Genomic DNA, 19,147 nt, shown 5'->3' on the forward strand with positions numbered 1-19,147 from the left:
TTTGAATGTATACTACATATATCTTACCGGCTTGAATTTAAAAAATGGAAGGCAAATGTACGAGATGGAAGTCGAGAAATTATGAAGAAAAGAAAGAAAACTATTCAAGATGCATTTCGAAATAGATTAGGGCTTATTATAGATACACCGAAGCCTGGATATGGGACCACAAATGATGGGAACACGGCAAGAAGATTCTTCGAAAATACTAAAGGAGCATCTAAAATAACTGGAGTTGATTATGATTTAATTTCACGATTCAGTGTGATTCTTACTACAATTTCATGTTTTCAAAATATAAGTGAATCGCGATTTAATATCTACTGTAGGAAGACCACAGAGCTGTTTGTCAAATTATACCCATGGTATTATATGCCACCAACACTGCACAAAATTCTTATTCATGGGGCATCTATTGTAAAATCAGCTTTATTACCAATAGGGGAACTAACAGAGGAAGCAATAGATTCATTAAACATAACTGTTCGAAGATTTCGACAAGATCACACCAGAAAGACGTCAAGAATTACTACCAACTCTGGCTTATTCCATAGACTGTTTCTTGCATCAGACCCTTTAATTTCCAACCTAAGAGAACTCCCCAAGAAGGAGAGAACACAGTTACCACTGCAGGTGCTCCAGTTGCTCTCTACACCTGAAGGGCCCAACAGCGAGGACTCGGGAGATTCTGATTCTGAAGAATAGCGATGGAGGAGGGGTCCGATATAGATGTAAGTCATTGAAATTCATTATATTTCTCATTTTAAACAATTATTTGTTGATTGAGCATGGCATAATGTATATTGTAAGTAGGGAGATATTTTTGACCATGTTTTTTAATATTCGGACCACTGTGCGTCAGCTCTCTGAAGTTCAAGTGAAAGCACACGTAAACATAAAATTACGTGAAATGTATGTCAGCACAGCTTCAGATCAATGTACAGATCTTATAATTATTTTATCTCTGCCTCAGTAGAAAGTCACAATTGTGGTGGGGAGAAAAGGAGACGGCAGAAAAATTATTTAATACGCTGACAGCCACGACTAAGATAAGGCACTTGAAATTTAGCGGTAACTGACCGGCAGAGATAAAATGTAAGATCCGTAGAACATTGAGTCAACACTAAGGGGGCATATAGAGATCGAAGGATGTGTTTTTGTTTTGCTGAACTTCAAGACAATGTTAACTCATTTAAAGGTTGTGTGACTGCAGCCTGTATATATTTTCGTTGGGTTTTACTTTGTTTATACTGTAGTTTAATTTTTCTATTATTTTATTTGTATTTCTGGCGGTGTGGAAGAGAAGGCCTAATGACCTTATCTACACGAGAGTACATAAATAAACAAAACAAATAAATATATAAATTAAAAAAAATTAAATGTGAAGCACATGATGAAATGTTTTCCTCTCGGTGCCTGTTCTACAACTGTTTTAAATTTAGTTAACCCTGGCAGGCATTTGGCTAAGGAGTTCATTAATTCATGTAAGTGAAGTTAAGTAAAGATTCATCTTTATGGACGAGGAAAGCTTAGTAAAGACAATTTCTTATGGTTGTCTATAGTTAGGTTTTCGAGATTTCCGAAAATGTAATAACCAGTTCAATTAAAAATAGAAGCAGAAAGGAAAACCCGCGCAACGCCGGGTACTTTCAGCTAGTATCTAATATATAAAAGTGAATGTGGGTGGGTATGTATGTATGTTCCCTATATAAATCTACACGCTTTGACCAATATGTATCAAAGTTTGCACATTTAACCTTCATATCCAGGAGAAGATCATAGGCTATATTAAAATTGTTAAAATGGACGTTAAATCAATTAAAAAAGTAAAAAATAAAAATAAATACGATCAAACATTCATGTATAATACTAAAATGCAATCTTCTATAGTCAATTGTTCTTTATTATTGTCTGTTGTATTCAACATCGACTTTCATGAGGCCATGGTAAAAGCAAAACGATATAAAATAACATTGTAGATACATCATGAAGGCCAAAATCCAGACAATTCATGCATTAAGTATCTCTATGCAGTCCAGAACCGTATTATGTGTTTCTCGAGATAGTTGTAGATAGTGAGCAGACTGTGTTTTATCAAACTGAATTCTTGAATTCATTGAAATCGCAAGGATTGTGAACACATAATTGAATACTTAGGGTACAGTCGGGTAGTATCGGACATCGGATAGTATCGGACAGTGCGTTTCTTTCATCTACCACCATATGGTAGTACCTGAATGACATGGTTACGTTTCTCTATGCGAGATCACAGAAACGTAACCATGTCAATCAGGTACTATCATCGTGTGGTAGATGAAAGAAACTCACTGTCCGATATTACCCGATGTCCGATACTACCCGACTCTCCCCTAATATTGAATCACCAATAGTACTATTGCGAAATATTGATCCACAAAAAGTATGCAATGGAACAGGAATTGGTGTGAAAAAACTCATGCCAAACGTAACAGAAGTGATAGTATTAACTGGCAAAACGAAAAGAAAAGATGATTTTATCCCACATATTCCTATGATAGCCAGTAACATGCCATTCGATTTTAAGCAACTGCCATTTCAGTGCGACTAGCATTCGTAATGACCGTAGTAAAATAAAGCTCAAAGATAGTCACTCAAAGTTGCAGGCATTCACTTAAAAACTCCGTGTTTTTCACATTGTAAATAAATTGTGTAACTTGATTTCGAGTGAGCACACCTAAACATATTATACAAAAGAGAGAAAAACGAATGATACTTTTGTCATGTTCCTAATGTAGTATGTGAATATATGTAAGCCCACTGAAAATAACACTATATTAATTCTAAAATACGTATCTTTCAAAATATTATTGTCCGTGTCCAATAATGTGTTATTACGAAATTCTATCTGTGTAATCATGTTGCCAGTATAGAATGTTAAGCGTTGTGGAAAGAACAGTCACTTCATTTCTATAACACATGTCTTTCAGAATATTATTATTTATGTTGACTTCTTGCAAAATTATACTCTATCTGCAGTCTGAATATAAAATAAAAAGTAATATATTTTAATATGTTCTGAATTTGTTAGATGTAATATCTCGAGTCATATTTAAAAAGCCCGGGTATGATATAAGCGGACGTACAGCTACCACGGGGTAAAAAATCTTCCAATATAAACTGAATTGTATATGTATATATTGATTCTTTGGTACGACCGATAGACAGATAAATTTCGGCTCACGATGACACCCCAACGGATTCACACTGGGAACAAGGGAATTCTCTAATCACCGTCATCTCTCTGAAGTTCAAGTGAAAGCACACGTAAACATAAAATTACGTGAAATGTATGTCAGCACAGCTTCAGATCAATGTACAGATCTTATAATTATTTTATCTCTGCCTCAGTACAACGTCACATTTGTTGTGGGGAGGAAAGGAGAGGGCAGAAAAATTATTTAATACGCTGACAGCCACGACTAAGATAAGGCACTTGAAATTTAGCGGTAACTGACCGGCAGTGATACAATGTAAGATCCGTAGAACATTGAGTCAACACTAAGGGGGTGTATAGAGATCGAAAGGTGTGTTTTTGTTTTGCTGAACTTCAAGACAATGTTAACTCATTTAAAGGTTATGTGACTGTAGCCTGTATATATTTTCGTTGGGTTTTACTTTGTTTATACTGTAGTTTAATTTTTCTATTATTTTATTTGTATTTCTGGCGGTGTGGAAGAGAAGGCCTAATGGCCTTATCTACACCAGAATACATAAATAAACAAAACAAATAAATATATAAGTTTAAAAAAATTAAATGTGAAACACATGATGAAATGTTTTCTTCTCCGTGCCTGATCTAAAACTGTTTTAAATTTAGTTAACCCTGGCAGGCATTTGGCTAAGGAGTTCATTAATTCATGTAAGTGAAGTTAAGTAAAGATTCATCTTTATGGACGAGGAAAGCTTAGTAAATACAATTTCTTATGGTTGTCTATAGTTGGGTTTTCGAGATTCCCGAAAATGTAATAACCAGTTCAATTAAAAATAGAAGCAGAAAGGAAAACCCGCGCAACGCCGGGTACTTTCAGCTAGTCTTAAATAAAGTTATTTTTTCTTCCATAACCTATTTTTTTGCCACGAATTGAAAAACATCCCAAGTCCATGGCTATATATTAATAATTTCCTCCTAAATTAGGCACAGTAGGTTGTTAAAATTTTTAGGGAGTGTAAATGGGAGCTTGACATACACGCTGGCCAAAAATGACTTCAGTGAAACAAAAACTTCTATAGTTATAAAGTTTTTTGTCTCTACTGAAAAAAATAGTTCTATGGACTTGGGATGTTCTGCAATTCAGGTCTTCAATTTGTTTCGATAAGAAAGTGTTGTATTAAAACTTGTCATCACAACATGTCTGAAGATGATCAACAATCCATTTTTCGATTATTTTGGGATATGCGTGCTAAAATTCAACAAGATTACTTTCTTGCATATTCTCTCCCAAGGAGTGACCTGCCTGATGCATGAATACCAACAGCTTCTGTATACTCCATCTGGCGTAGTTTCAGCGTCAGCCTCGTACTCATCATCTTTCATTAAAGTGAATGAATCCACCACAAATTAAACCAGTACCTATTAAGCCCTCCAAGGATAAGGACATAAGAAGTCTTTATTCACTCTTGGATGAAGAAGGAAAAGCATGTTATGATAGTGTTTGAACAAATAACAACAGTATCATCAGCAGCTGAAGACACGTCTGATGACGCATGATAACAAAGAAAAGAAGAAAGAAGAGTAAAAAATAAACATATTTGTATTTATGCATGTTTAAGTTATGTATTCGCTATTTCTATTAGAGTGTGCAACTACTGAAGTACGTACAATAAATGCAAAGGGGAGATATGATTTAAGAGACTGTGGTATTAACAAACTGATGTAAAAATATTATGTCCTTCAATAAACCAGTTTTGTAGAGGTTTACAAGTTTATTAAGCATATCACAAATAACGTTGTTGTCGAGAGAAGGGCGTATAAAAAGTTTTACAAAACTTTTGTTTGACTTGAATTCGATCAGCGTAGCAAGCCCCTTAACATGTAGGTACATCACGTTTACCTGAAAACACGATTTTTCGTTATACGCCCTTATTCGGGCCATGTCCTCAATTATGTTTCGTTCAACAGTAGCAAAAAACTCAAAACTTGACGACCCTCACTACAGTTCTGATATTAAATAATGTAAAATGAAGAAATATATTTTCATTACGTAAAATATGGAAGTGGAAAAGAAACATTATATGCAATTCGTGAGTTAAGTCTAGGACTACTTCTCTGCAGTCCTCGCTGTCGCTCGAGTGCAAACTCATCCTCGCCTATTAAAAACTACTTGCCTCCCTTCATACACAAATAACTGTTAAACTGACAACAAAATAATAATACATTCTTGTTAAGAGTTCTATAGATAATGCATGTCGAAAATGGAAGTAGGCATTTCCAACGCACTACCGTGCGTGCCAAAATGCAGGTCGCTGTAAGAGAACTTCGCCAAAACAGCACCTAAGCATTTCAAAGGACAAGCAAAGTGACATGTAGATTAAGTTGTTCATAATCGGGTTCCTATACCTGCGCTCAATTGTTAAGTTCAGTTACAATTTCATAAATGCTTGGCATGAAAACGTTAAGTTCAAGCCCTGCATCTCAATAATAATAATAATAATAATAATAATAATAATAATAATAATAATAATAATAATTTATTTATTTATTTAGAATATTAACGTGCAAAAACAACAGCACAAGGCCAATTACAGTTTTGCACGATACAAAACAGAACAAAACAACAAATGATGATGAGAATGAATGATAGAAAATGGCAATGAGATGAAATACAAACAATATAATGGTCTACATCAATCATTGATCAAATAATAATTATAAAATTATAAAATTAGTACAATGAGAATTGAAATAATGGAATGGTCTACATGAATCAATAGACCAAATGCAAGAAATATATGGACAAATAATTATTAAAATTAGATCAGTGAGTTAAAACTCAAAGATATACTACACATTAAATGGATCCAAGTTGAATCCATGCAAATTAGCATATTTAATGCATCTGCAGACCGGAGAGAGAGATTTAGGATTCTTATTATAAAACAATTTATGAAATCTTAAACCATTAGCAGGAATACGAAGACTGATATTGCTTATGAAAGATTCACAATCAATATCACCCTTAATGACTTTGCAAAAAAATAAATAATCAAGATCCTGACGTCTGGTGAACAAACTACCGCAATTGAAATAATTGCATTTAATCTCATAGTTATAATCGGAATTTGGTAAAAATCTATAAGAACACAAGGAAATAAATTTTCTTTGGATATTCTCCAATTTAGCCGAGTCAGTGGAAGTAATGGAGTTCCATACAACAGATGCATATTCAAGCTTGGATCTAACCAACGTATAGCATAAAATTAATAAACACATAGGAGTGGAAAAAGAATAAGTTATAGACCTAATTAGACCAAGCATTCTTAACGAATGGGTATAAATATATTGCACATGATCATGGAAATATAATTTTGAATCAAGCAGGACACCAAGATCTCTAATACAATCTTTCCTAGTAATTACGACATTACTGAGAGAATAGTTAAATTTTAGGGAGATAGTTTTCCGTGAAAAGGAAATAACAAAAGTTTTGGATTGATTAATTTTCATTCCATTTTCAACAGACCATTGTGAAATTGAATTAATGTCATTTTGAAGAATTTGACAATCAACCAAACTATTAATTTTGCGAAAGATTTAATAATAATAATAATAATAATAATAATAATAATAATAATAATAATAATAATAATAATAATGATAATCTCGTACATTATTTTACGAATAGCGTTATGATAATCACTGTAAAAAAAAACAGTACATATTTATACGGTTATTACAAAATAAACTATCAAGCAGTGGCATTATGACGCACCTGTGCCATGTTGATGACGCCCTCTGCCAGGGTCTTGAAACCAAGGATCGTCCTGTTCTTGTAGCGTTTCCGCCTCTGCAGCATCACGTGCAGCTTATTTCCATCACGTTTCAGAAAGTGCGGGTACTGTAACACAAATCCATGAAAGTCGTTAGCGTGACTTCCTGTGAAGAGAAGTGAAGCCGTAGATCATGGCACTTGGAAGGATCGTAACTCTGATGGAGAGCCGTAGACAAAATTAACAAATAATTTCTTAAGTACATAAAAATTCACCTATCGTATCGTGAAGATTCATTAATTATGTTACAAGTGTCCCCGCCTTGAAATGGAATTATTCTTCACAGCGACAATCCAGTAGACGTCATGTATGAAGGAAAAAAATACAAATCACAAGTTGGTAAACATGATCAGAACAGAATAATATGTCGTGCGCCGGTCTCCGCTGACGTCCCTCTGGCGTGTCGAGGTGGAGAGAGGGGAAACGGGAGTGACGGGACAAGAGGGTCGAAGCTTAAAGGGAGATGGTGTGTTATTGTGATGAAGAAAAGAAAGACTTTTAACAACGTTTGTTTATTGAAAATAACAAGAAAAAATAATAGCCTGTTTTCCCTTGTAGGGGAAATAGGAGAGTCGCGATAGAAATTGGTAAATTAGACATTCATTCTGAGACGTCGATGTGGAAAGATTTACGATAGAGAGAAGGGGAGTCAGGGGCAACGGGAGTGGCTGAGTAGTAGATTGTAAAACTTGCCTGGAGGGTACCGTGGTGGGAATACATATTCCCACCACGGGGGGTACTATGTGAGGGTAGAAGAACGAGAGAAAGGGAAACAAGAAAAGACTGCGCGAACAAGCTTCCAGGGCGTCGAGGGATCTAACGAGCATTGCTTTGCGATTTTTCGACAGCAGGGAAGCGGGAAACGCGTAACTCCCTTGTCGAGGAATCAACGAACCTAGCTTCGCGACTTTTCGACAGCAGAGGAGTTCGGAAGAGGAACAGGGTTCGAGCAAGCCGGGATGAACATGAGGGAATCGAAGTCATGATTGCTACAAGGCTGAAAGGTAGGAGTAGAGGCTAACATTGGTAGGAGTTGTGAGCGCTTCCAAACTTGGGAATACACTGCCGTCTCAAGCCGTCGCACAGTGCATGAAATCGTGAATCTGGCGCGCCTAAATTCATTTTTACACTTCTTAAATCTCAGTAATCAATAGAGCCACGTCGAAAAACAAATAACCACAGATTTTAAAACTGTGGAAAAAAAAAGTGTGCCTCAACAGATGAGGGAGGGCACTTGCATAAACATTGGGTTCCAGCACGCTCCGCGATAACAGGAATTTGTCTTGCTGTGATGCGTGATCTTTGAGGTTGTGAATGATATAATGGTGAACGTTCTAGAGCTACCAGCTGATATGGGGATGAAGAACTAATGCCATAAAATTTATTTATATTTAACAAACAAGTTATAGGTTAATAGTTTGAAAACCAACTTTTAGGTGCTCAATTTTGCTCTCTTTTTTTTTTCTGTGCAGGACTTATTTAATTCCGACATGATATTTTCCATTATCTCCATTTACAGAGATAAGACGCGAAATTACACGATGGGAGCTATATAGTCTACTGCATTCTAAGACTAAGAGAAAAAACAGACTTAGATAAAGCTCCATCTCAAATACATAATACAGTTTAAAGGGAAATTTCAGATTTCTATATAGGTTTACTATTAAATAAATGAAGGAAATGTAGAATTAAAGACAGATCAATTTCAAACAACTAAGGATAGCTGGAAGAGGATATAAAACTGCCAGAAAGAGATCCAGATAGTAATAGTTTACCTTGAAAACGGGGAAGATTAAGAAATTTCTTTATTCATAGGAGTAAGAGGACAAAGTTTAGGACTGTATAATCATTGGTCTCAAAACATATACTACATGAACTGACGTATTCTAGAAAGTGTTGACATTATTCGTTAAAGCAGAAATGACAAAATATCAATCTAATGTAATTAGGAGTGACGCTAGATAAAAAGCTTGGAATATGTATCCATCATATGACAGTTTGAAGAAGGAAAAACGGACATGTTATCTACATAATGATATAGTAGGCCTAAATATAAGTGAAATTTCCGAAGAAATGATACTTCAGGCACTCATTCACGACACTACTACATGTATTGCTGAGGTCCAAGAATACGTCTCCAGTCGTGTTTTCTGAATATGAAAAGCTGACTATGATTATAAAATAGGGTTGTAAAAGAAGTAGTAGCCTCATGAATAATTTCATACACGCTGTAGAGAAAACAAATCCAGGTAGTGGGAACACAAATGACGGTAATACTGGTCGCCAATTTTTCTGTAATCATTCATTGTCTCAAATATCAGAGACATTAACGAACTTATAATCTGATTTGGTACTGTTTTAAGAGGCATTATCCACTGCATTTAAAGATACTGTAATAGCAAGGGTTTCGATGAATATGCGAAAGAAACTGCTACCCTATATCTGCAATACTATTCTTGATATTTTAGTCTAGCAACCAAGGATAAAATTTTAATTCATCTTTCAAAGGTCACTGCAGCTGGAACAGTTTCTATAGACCTACTCTTAGAGGAAGCCCATAAAGACAGAAATAAATAAATAAATAAAAGTAAAGCCTAGAGTTAGGTACTTTTCCAGACTGTTGGAAAATGGTAGTGGTAAGCGTTATACCCAAACCACACTGTCAGAAAAAGCATGGAGCAGCCATCTTCAGACCCATCAGTCTACCATCCGTTCTAGACAAATGTTTAGACAAACGTATCACAGACCGTGTGATGTTTTGGTTGCAGACTAACAATTTGCTAAACAATGAATAGTTTGGATTCATGCCACAAAAGTCAACTGAAGACGCAGTCTGTAGACTGGTGGATTGGATATAAGGAACAATATTAGAAAAACAAATTGGTGCACTGGTATCATTGGACATATCTGGTGCCTTTGATAATGCATGGTGGTCAAAAATATTGTATCAACTGAAGGCGAAGAGATGCTAAAAAATATATATACAACTTAGTTAAAAGTTATTTAGGTAGTAGGAAAATACAGCTCACGATAAGTGACCAATTTGTATCAAAGATCATTATACGTCCTCAAGGTTCGATCTAGAGAATGCAGTTTACTGGTATACGCTGATGACGTAATGCTGCTTGTTAAATCGAACAGTACTAGGAGTTTGAACTCCAAAATTAACAGAGCTCTCAATGCCATCTTTAATTCGGGACAAAGAAGTAAGCTCCAATTTAATGCAGAGAAAACTTCAGCAACACTGTTAAGAGGAGAAGAAAAATATAATCAGTGAGATTTATAACGAACGATGAAAATATAAAATTAATGGAAAAATTAAGTTATTTAGGAGTTGTGTTACATAGCAATCTCACTTTTCGATCATAGCCACCAAAGTAGTGCTGCTCATCGGAGTGACTACTACAGCGGAGAAATCGGAGATTACGAATAAAGCTCTCCACCGGTGATCTCCGATACTATCGTAGGTGGAACAGGGAACAAAGGAGGGATGCGGTGGTTTGGAGCGAAGCGAAGTAGGAGGACGTAGAGCTCAAGGACAACCAGCGCGTACGGACTGAGGGTAGTTGTGAGTGGAATTAAATGGCACCAAATCGTATATCCGTCGCATGGAAACTCTTCAATTTAGTTGAAGATAATAATGAAGTCGCACGCTGTGAACTTTGTGGGCGAATTTACTCTAAGGGTGGAGGTACTTCGAATTTGTTAGACCATTTGAAACGATCGCACAATCGTGAACTTGAAGAACGTAAGTAAGTAAATTTAACTGTTCAAAACACTTGTGAACTCTTTTAAAAAGCGTGTTTACTTTGATTTATATATATATATATATATATATATATATATATATATATATATATATATATAAAGTTCTAATAAATAATTTCGTGGTTTTGTGTGCAGACAGAGTAACATTGCGAATAAAAACTGAAAAGCAGAAGAATTTCAGCAAAAAAGGACCCTCTAAGATTGATCCAGCATATTATTACGAGATGAAACTCCAAACTTCAGTGATGAGCCGCTTACTTGAAATGAAATATGAGTTGGTGATTGTGTTGCCAGAAAAGCCAAACGCTCCTAGGACACTAACAGGTCCGTATTTGGAAATCTCTATGGCGTGGACCAGATTAGATAGATTCTCTGAGTAGGTCTAAATTTTAAAATGTAGGTATGTAAGTGTTTAGGCTAACATTAAGAGCCGCGGTTGTGGTACTCGTACTTGCTGTCAAAAGTAAATTATTACCATTCAGATACACATTGACGGTTAATTAGTGATATAATCGTTTTCGTAGTTTTAAAATTACGGAAAACATTTGATACGAATTTTTAAACTTGCTTTAGTGTTATTGTTCCAAAGGTCCACAGTCTAGAAAAAAAGTCTTGAAATTTCTATAAAACGTAACTTTCGAGGCAATAGAAATCATACATAACTTATATGGAATATTTAAAAGGCAACTTGAGTTATTGGATTAAAATATTGAGTTTCATTCTGAAACTAAAGAAACGTGTGGTAATAACATAATTACAATTATCCTTAAGTTGATATCCCCTTATATTTTTTATTACAGAGGAAGTGTGGCGCGTTTTAGACGAGGTAGTTCAAATACTGACACCCTTTAACACAATGATCACAATCCTGTCTGGTGAAGAATTTTAATAAATTATTTTGGACAGTAAACTTTAACCCATTGATACCAAACGTTTCTTTTGTTCCATTCTGAAGCTCCGTTAATATATTTTACGTTAATCTAAACCGATTAGAATAATAATTGACAAAAATTGTTTGTGAATAAACGAGTGTTTCCAGGAAAATTATATATGATTACATTAGCTACTGAAAAGCTTTACTTCTGCGTTAGTTTTCAGTTAATTTTAATGTTATTAATTTGATCAATGACATAAAACTAATATGCCTTTCCACATACACTATGAATTTCAAAACTAGAAAAAAATCTGTCAGGTAACATAGTACATAGGTACTTCAAGCAAAACAAGAAAAAAAGAAGAGCCGAAGAAAGCGAGAGAGAGGTAAATAAAAAAGAGACAATAAACAACAAAATATTACACACTTATTCTAAAAGATACGCGGACGTCAGCGGACTCCAATCACTACTGATCCGATTAAAAGAATGCTCAGCGGAAAGTGTATGTCTGCGCCGCAGCACATATACAACCTGCGCGGCATCAATCGGAGGTAACCGGAGGTCTCCGATTGAAAACGTGCAAACAACCGCTCCGGAGAAAAACCTAATCATAAGCAGCACTACACCAAAGCCAGCAAACTTGTCACCAATGGAACGATATATCGTGGAGCTGTAGAACCTTCACTCTTATACTGTGCCACCGCTTTCCAAAATCCATTGCAAAAGAAATGGGTCCAGAAAAAAACTGCAACAGATACAGCGAGGATTTCTTTTGAGTATTATACGAGGATACCGCATAATTTCCACAGATGCTGCTCAAGTCATTGCTGAAATAGAACCTTTATATCTAAGTGGTATATTCAAGTCAAGTGTAAGTGATATCAAAAGAAGTAATAGTAGGCTATATTACGATACAAGGTTGGGAAATGATTTTTACACAATCGAGGAAAAGTTTTGACAAACGAGCAGAGAAAGTTTTTCAATTTCCGATATTTTGCAATGTACTTCACAAACGTGTATTGTACAACAATTTTTGCACGATCATATTTTTAAAACTCCAAATACAATGTATTTTGCATTGAAAATTTAGAGCAATATTATTCCAAAGCGATCGCAAAACTGCACTGTAATGGTAACTAAGTAACAGTAAGTGGACTGTAATGGGTCTTTTTCAGTATAGTTGTATGTTATGAAGAAAGATTTCCCTAGCAACAAGTTTCTGTGTGGAATTCTAACTTTCAAGGCCTAACAACAATAACTGTAAATACAGCAAAGATACGATCTCTGTTTCACAATCTGTAATGTTAAACTTTACAAAGGAAATAAAATCTTTACAAATGAAATTTTCAGCACTTTAAAAGTGGTTTGTTTCGCAATCAAAGAGTAATTTTACAAATGTGTAAATTTTACTTTGTAAAGCTAGCATATTTTCTACAATTATTGTTCTTAGATATGTAAAGTTTAATATTTCAACAAATGATGAATAAACAAACTAAAATATATTTATTAAATACATTTTTTAATAACTGGATACCATTAAGAATTAAACTAATGCAGCTGTGATGTTATTTAGCAGTTACAGTGACTCATATGAAGATAATGTATTTAGAACTAATCAAAGAAGACGTAAGCGTAACATTTTAAGGCAAAGAGTTAATAACAAGTTCGTATCATTGTATACATTTAAAGAATGGTTTGGAATTAGTTCCGTTGCGAGGGAATATCTTCTACAAGATATAGAACATCAACATCACATCCAATATCCAATAGGAAAAAGTGGTGCTCTAAACCTCAAAACAACAACTGTGTATGGATGTCTGTTCCACGCAGTACACGGAATTTCTAGGGCTGTACACAGTTTTAAATTTGAGAGATGTTACTGATCACCAAATGTATGTAATTACAGTACTGTAACACAGAATTTGTATACTGTTGCTGGGTTCCTTAATGTTTGTGGGTTTGTGGATGGAACATTAATAGCATAAATATATGCTATAAAGATATAGCAACCATTCTATCAATTGCATGTTTGTACGTGGGCCAAGTCCGTTATTTACGTATATAACTGAATTTAGTGCTTCCTATGGTCATTTAAGTCGTAGCCAATCAAAGCATTGGTATACTCGACCAATCACATCACACGAGACTCCATTGTGGTCAATATAGGAAAATATAGAAACTTTAAAATTTTTCTTAATACTTTATATTTTCTGTTGGTGAAATATGATTCAGCAAGCTTATTATTATCAATTTTAGAATAAAATATAAAGATGTCTATCAACAGTGGTAAAAATGCAGCGACTTCAGCTCTGCTCCTTGGCATGTTTGTAAACAGTCGTTGGCGATATTGTTTAATCAATAATGCTTATTTGTAAATGTCTTTAGTTGATTTTGTAAAGTTCGTTAAACTATCAAAATTAGTAAGATTGCATTGTGAAACATAATTTACAAGCATTTGTACTCTTTTCCTCACGATTAGTAAATTGTTATTCTGTAATTGGTTAACACGGGCCCCAGGGGCTCGTTTCACAATGTTTACAATCTTTGTAAATTGTAAACTTCTTTGTAAATTGTAAACTTATGTTTCACAATCTTTGTAATGTTGAACATTGTAAATAAAATAAAATCTTTACAGATGAAATTTTAATTACTTTACAAGTGTAATTTGATTTTTTTACAAGAGTAATTTTACAAATGTACAAACCTTACTTGCAACGTTGGCATATTTCCTACAATAGTTCTTAGATGTGTAATGTTTTAATGTTTGATATTTCAACTAATTCTGAAGAAAAAAATATTAAAAATATATTTCTAAAAATAAATTTGGAGTAATTGCATACCATTAAGATGTGATGTTATTTAGCAGTTCTAGTACTTACTGAGACACAACTTGGGGTGTACTATAAGCAGTAACATGAGTTGCTGCCAGGAAGTCAAAAGAAGGACAGCAATGGCCAATGAAGCTTTTAATAGAAAAAAGAGCATTTGCTGCGGACCTCTGGAAAAAGAACTAAAGAAGAGGCTAGTGAAGTGCTTTGTATGGAGTGTAGCATTGTATGCGGGCAGAAACATGGACATTACGACGAAGTGAAGAGAAATGAATAGAAGCATTTGAAATGTGGATATGGAGAAGAATGGAACGTGTGAAGTGGACAGAGAGGGTAAGAAATAAAGCTGTGCTGGAAAGAGTGGGTGAAAAAAGAATGATACTGAAACTGATCAAGAAGAGGAAAAGGAATCGGCTGGGTCACTGGCTGAGAAGAAACAGTCTACTGAAGGATGTACTGGAAGGAATGGTGAACGGGAGAAGAGTTCGGGGTAGAAGATATCTTCTTTAGTAGGTTATTTTACGACGCTTTATCTACATCTCAGGGTTTTTAGCGTCTGAATGAGATGAAGGTGATAATGCCGGTGAAATGAGTCCGGGGTCCAGCACCGAAAGTTACCCAGCATTTGCTCGTATTGGGTTGAGGGAAAACCCCGGAAAAAACCTCAACCAGGTAAATTGTCCCGACCGGGAATCGAACCCGGGCCACCTGGTTTCGCGGCCAGACGCACTAGCCGTTACACCACAGATGTGGACTAGAAGATATCAGATCATAGACAACATTTGAAGCTGCATTTGTTTGCCTCGTTTTAACCGTGACAACGCTTTTTAGTTCTTTTAAGTATTCTGGTTATTGTATTGTGTTTATGTTTAGAAAAAGATTTTAGATAAGGGCGCAAATACCCATGGTAGCTGACGCGCCCTTTCTAGACCCTTCTAACTAACTACCTAGACGACATTAAGATATATGGATCATATGAGGACACGAAAAGGAAGGCAGAAAATAGAAAAGATTGGAGAAAGCTGGGTTTCCAGTGAAAGACCTGCCCTTGGGGAGAACACTAAATGAATGAAATGAGCTGTGACACAGGATTTTTATGCTGTTGCTGGGTTCTTTAAAGTTTGTGAGGTTTTGGATGAAACGTTAATAACATATTAATACTGACGAACCAACACAAAATTAAGCTGATTTTGTGGATAGACATAACAACAGTTCTATCTATTGCAGGTCTGTACATGGACCAAACGCGTTATTTACCCACGTTTTTTAGTGAATTTGGCGCTGCCTATGGTCATTTAAGTCGTAAGCCAATCAACGCATTAGTATATTCGATCAATCATATCACACGACTCCATTGTCGTCAGTATAGAAAAATTACTTCGCTTTATATTTCCCGTTGATGAAATATGATTCAGCAAAGCTTATTATATCAATTTTAGGATAAAACATAAACATGTCTATGGATAATGGTAAAATACAGTGACTTGTGATTTAGAAATTGTTAATTTGTACTTTTTTACCATTGTGAAACGGGTCCCTGCATTATCAAATCTAGGTACATATATTTCTCTTTGGTGTAAAGCTAAATTTTAAGTTATAGCCATTTCTTTTATTGGTGTTTTAAGTGGAACACGGTGTATTTCATCATTAAGGGAAATATAAATAGGTACACCAATTTTAAAAGAACCATAACCAAGGTACTTCGTTTTCAGTTTTTCCACTTGATAGTTAGAAGTCTTATAATCATGAAGATAATTTAAAATGTTACTATATTCCACGTCGACACTTAAACGTGACAGAAATTAAAAAAAAAAATATATATATATATATATATATATATATATATATATATATATATATATATTTTTCGAAAGCATTAAGTGTATCTCTTTTAGAAGATCCTGGAATAAATTTCGACCTGTTCATACCTAGATCACTAGTTTTATTATTTCTATCCTTCCTCATGTAATTTAGTCTTCCATCGTTCATCAATTAAGTCAACACAATCTTGATTTGTTTCAGTTACTGAGGTAGGATTAGACTTACTTCCCGTAGTAAAATTCACAGTGTTTCCGTTAGATGTATAGACTAAGATTTAAATGCTTCAAAAACTTCGCTGTATGTCTTTCTATTAAATAACAGACTGTTGATTTTCATATTGTTTATCAATTATCACTAAGGTCTTTGTCAGAAAAACACTGAACTTGTTTATCACTATCTACAGAGTAACAGTGGTTTTGCTCTTCACTGGAACAGCTGATACTAATCACCAGGGTTTAAAGGTTACTGCCCGATCCAGTAAAGGGGATCGATTCCAGTTAACCAATGCTCTGAATATAGGGGTTGGGTCATTGCCTAGGCACAACAGTCGATGAATCCATAGTCCGTCGTAAGGAGACTACAAAATATACTGCTCAAAACAATTAGGGAAACACTTATAAATTGTATAGGTTATTATTTTTTGAAGCTGTTTTGGTAAAAGTTGGTAAACATATGAATTGAAACATAAATTTCATCTATGGATAAAAATTTTAAAGATTCATGGCCTGAAATCAGAGTAATCACCTGAAATAAGAAATCTTTGATTACTGAAGGACCTTACAACTTTTGGTCAGCTTTCTGACATTGTTATGGTAATGTACTCGTATGTTGATTATCGCCTTGTTTATTAAAGCTTCTGACAAAATGAGACATTTATATGAGTTTGAAGTGTATCATGCTCTACTTCTCTTACGATAAGGTCAATCTCTACGACAAGTGGTTAGAGAGTTTGATGTTTCTCCTTCTATGGCAGTCATGTCAATAGGAGCAAGCGCGCGCTTTAGAGCTCAGGAGAGCCTGAACGCTTTACAGCGGAAAGGAAAGACACAGACGAAAGAAGTAGTATATGCCGCTTGATCGAGCTATATTCAGGGATGGCCAGCACTGATTCAATAGATAAAGGAAGAGAACTTATTAAAACTGTATCCATGGTAATTTTTAGATCTGTCTGAGAAATTTAAGTGCATTATAAGAATGTTAATTTTAATGCTTATTTTTCACAAGTTTAATTTTTTTATTAAAAAGAAATATTTTCTCAACTCTTTAAATAGAAAAGTGAAATTTTCAGATATAGGCCTATTTATTTAGTAGCCTTACAGAATGTTATCGTAAATCTAATAAACCGAAAAATATGAAAATATATATAATGCACTCAAACAGAAATATAGGGAAGATATTCTGCTAGCAAAGACATCATCATGGAAGGAATTTTGCTCCACACAGGCAGCAAAGAATCCATGGGGAATTGTTTATAATATATGTAGGAAACCTCAAAACTTTAATAAAACTTTGACAACTATTAAAACTGAGCAAGGAAATACAACAAACACGCATGATACGGCTAAGGTTCTAATGGAAAGGTTTTTCCCATCAGATACAGAAGATACATATATGCAAAAAAATTATACGACACGAATCCACTTTGGAACCTCAGAAACATGATTATCTTCCTTTCACAGACGACGAGGTGAACCGTATTATAAGAAACCTTAATGACAAGAAAGCTCCTGGAATTGATGCCATATCAGCAAATATTATTAAAAACTTGCATATCTCCTGGCCCACTCTTCTCCTCAACATCTACAACAATGTCTGGAACTCGCTGTTTTTCCTGACTTATGGAAACTTGCTGTTGTAAAAGTAATTCCAAAACAACATTCTAAAGCAAATGCGTACAGGCCAATCTGTCTCTTACCTGTTTTAGGTAAAGTTTTAGAGAAACTCACAATAGATAGAATAATGTTCCACATGCACAACAATAACCTACTAAAGGGAAGCCAGTATGGGTTTACACCACAAAAATCAACTGAAACATCAGTCCTAAAGGTGGTTGAGTTGTCTCGCGAAGTTTTGCGAAACAAAGAGCTAGGTATTTTAATATCTTTGGACATATCAGGGGCTTTCGACAATGCTTGGTGGCCAAAAATCATGCAACAGTTAGAGAAGAAAATACAGTATGTCCTAGAAATCAACACAAGTTGGTTCGAAACTATTTTTCTAGGCGCAAAGCACAGCTTACGATAGGGAACACACAGATCATAAAAAACTTGACCAAAGGATGTCCCCAAGGATCAGCCTGCAGCCCAGGTCTATGGATAATTTTATACGATGAATTATTATGCCTGCAATTACCAAACAACTGTAGCATTATGGCATATGCAGATGATGCCCTTCTGTTAGTTAAAGCAGATACAATTACTGCCCTACAAAATGCTGCAAATACAGCGCTTAATTCGATTTATAAATAGGGTTGTAATAACAAAGTTCAATTCAATTCACAAAAAACAACAGCAATGTTGATAACCAAGAAGAAAGGAATTGCTGCACCAAAAATTCAACTGAATATGGAAGACATAAAAATACTAGATCACTTCTCATATCTCGGAGTAATTCTCGACAAGAAAATGACTTTTAAACCACATTTAGAAAAATTGGCCAAAAAGGCAAGCCAGTTCCAATCCGCCCTAGCACGAGCCACGAAACCCACATGGGGCATCAATTCAGAAGCACTGCGTACTATTTATTATGGGGCTTTCGAGCCAATGGTACTGTACTGCGTTTCCGCCTACCAGCATATATTAGATAAAAAAATGGGCGCAGAAGAAATTA

The 19,147-nt window shown here is 35.0% G+C and overlaps 1 protein-coding gene across 5 annotated transcripts in view; it reads right to left on the bottom strand.

The window, feature by feature from the left end:
- The window catches only part of KrT95D (phosphofurin acidic cluster sorting protein KrT95D), a 1,059,178-nt gene that overhangs the window by 287,395 nt on the left and 752,636 nt on the right, over positions 1-19,147 (bottom strand). For all 5 annotated transcript variants that reach the window (XM_069825465.1, XM_069825491.1, XM_069825473.1 and 2 more), the window contains one exon: positions 6,969-7,094. In XM_069825465.1, the coding sequence (XP_069681566.1) occupies positions 6,969-7,094 (126 nt within the window). The remainder of the gene's footprint in view (positions 1-6,968; positions 7,095-19,147) is intronic.

Source organism: Periplaneta americana, chromosome 1 (genome assembly GCF_040183065.1).
Source record: "Periplaneta americana isolate PAMFEO1 chromosome 1, P.americana_PAMFEO1_priV1, whole genome shotgun sequence".
In the NCBI taxonomy this organism is placed as follows: domain Eukaryota; kingdom Metazoa; phylum Arthropoda; class Insecta; order Blattodea; family Blattidae; genus Periplaneta; species Periplaneta americana.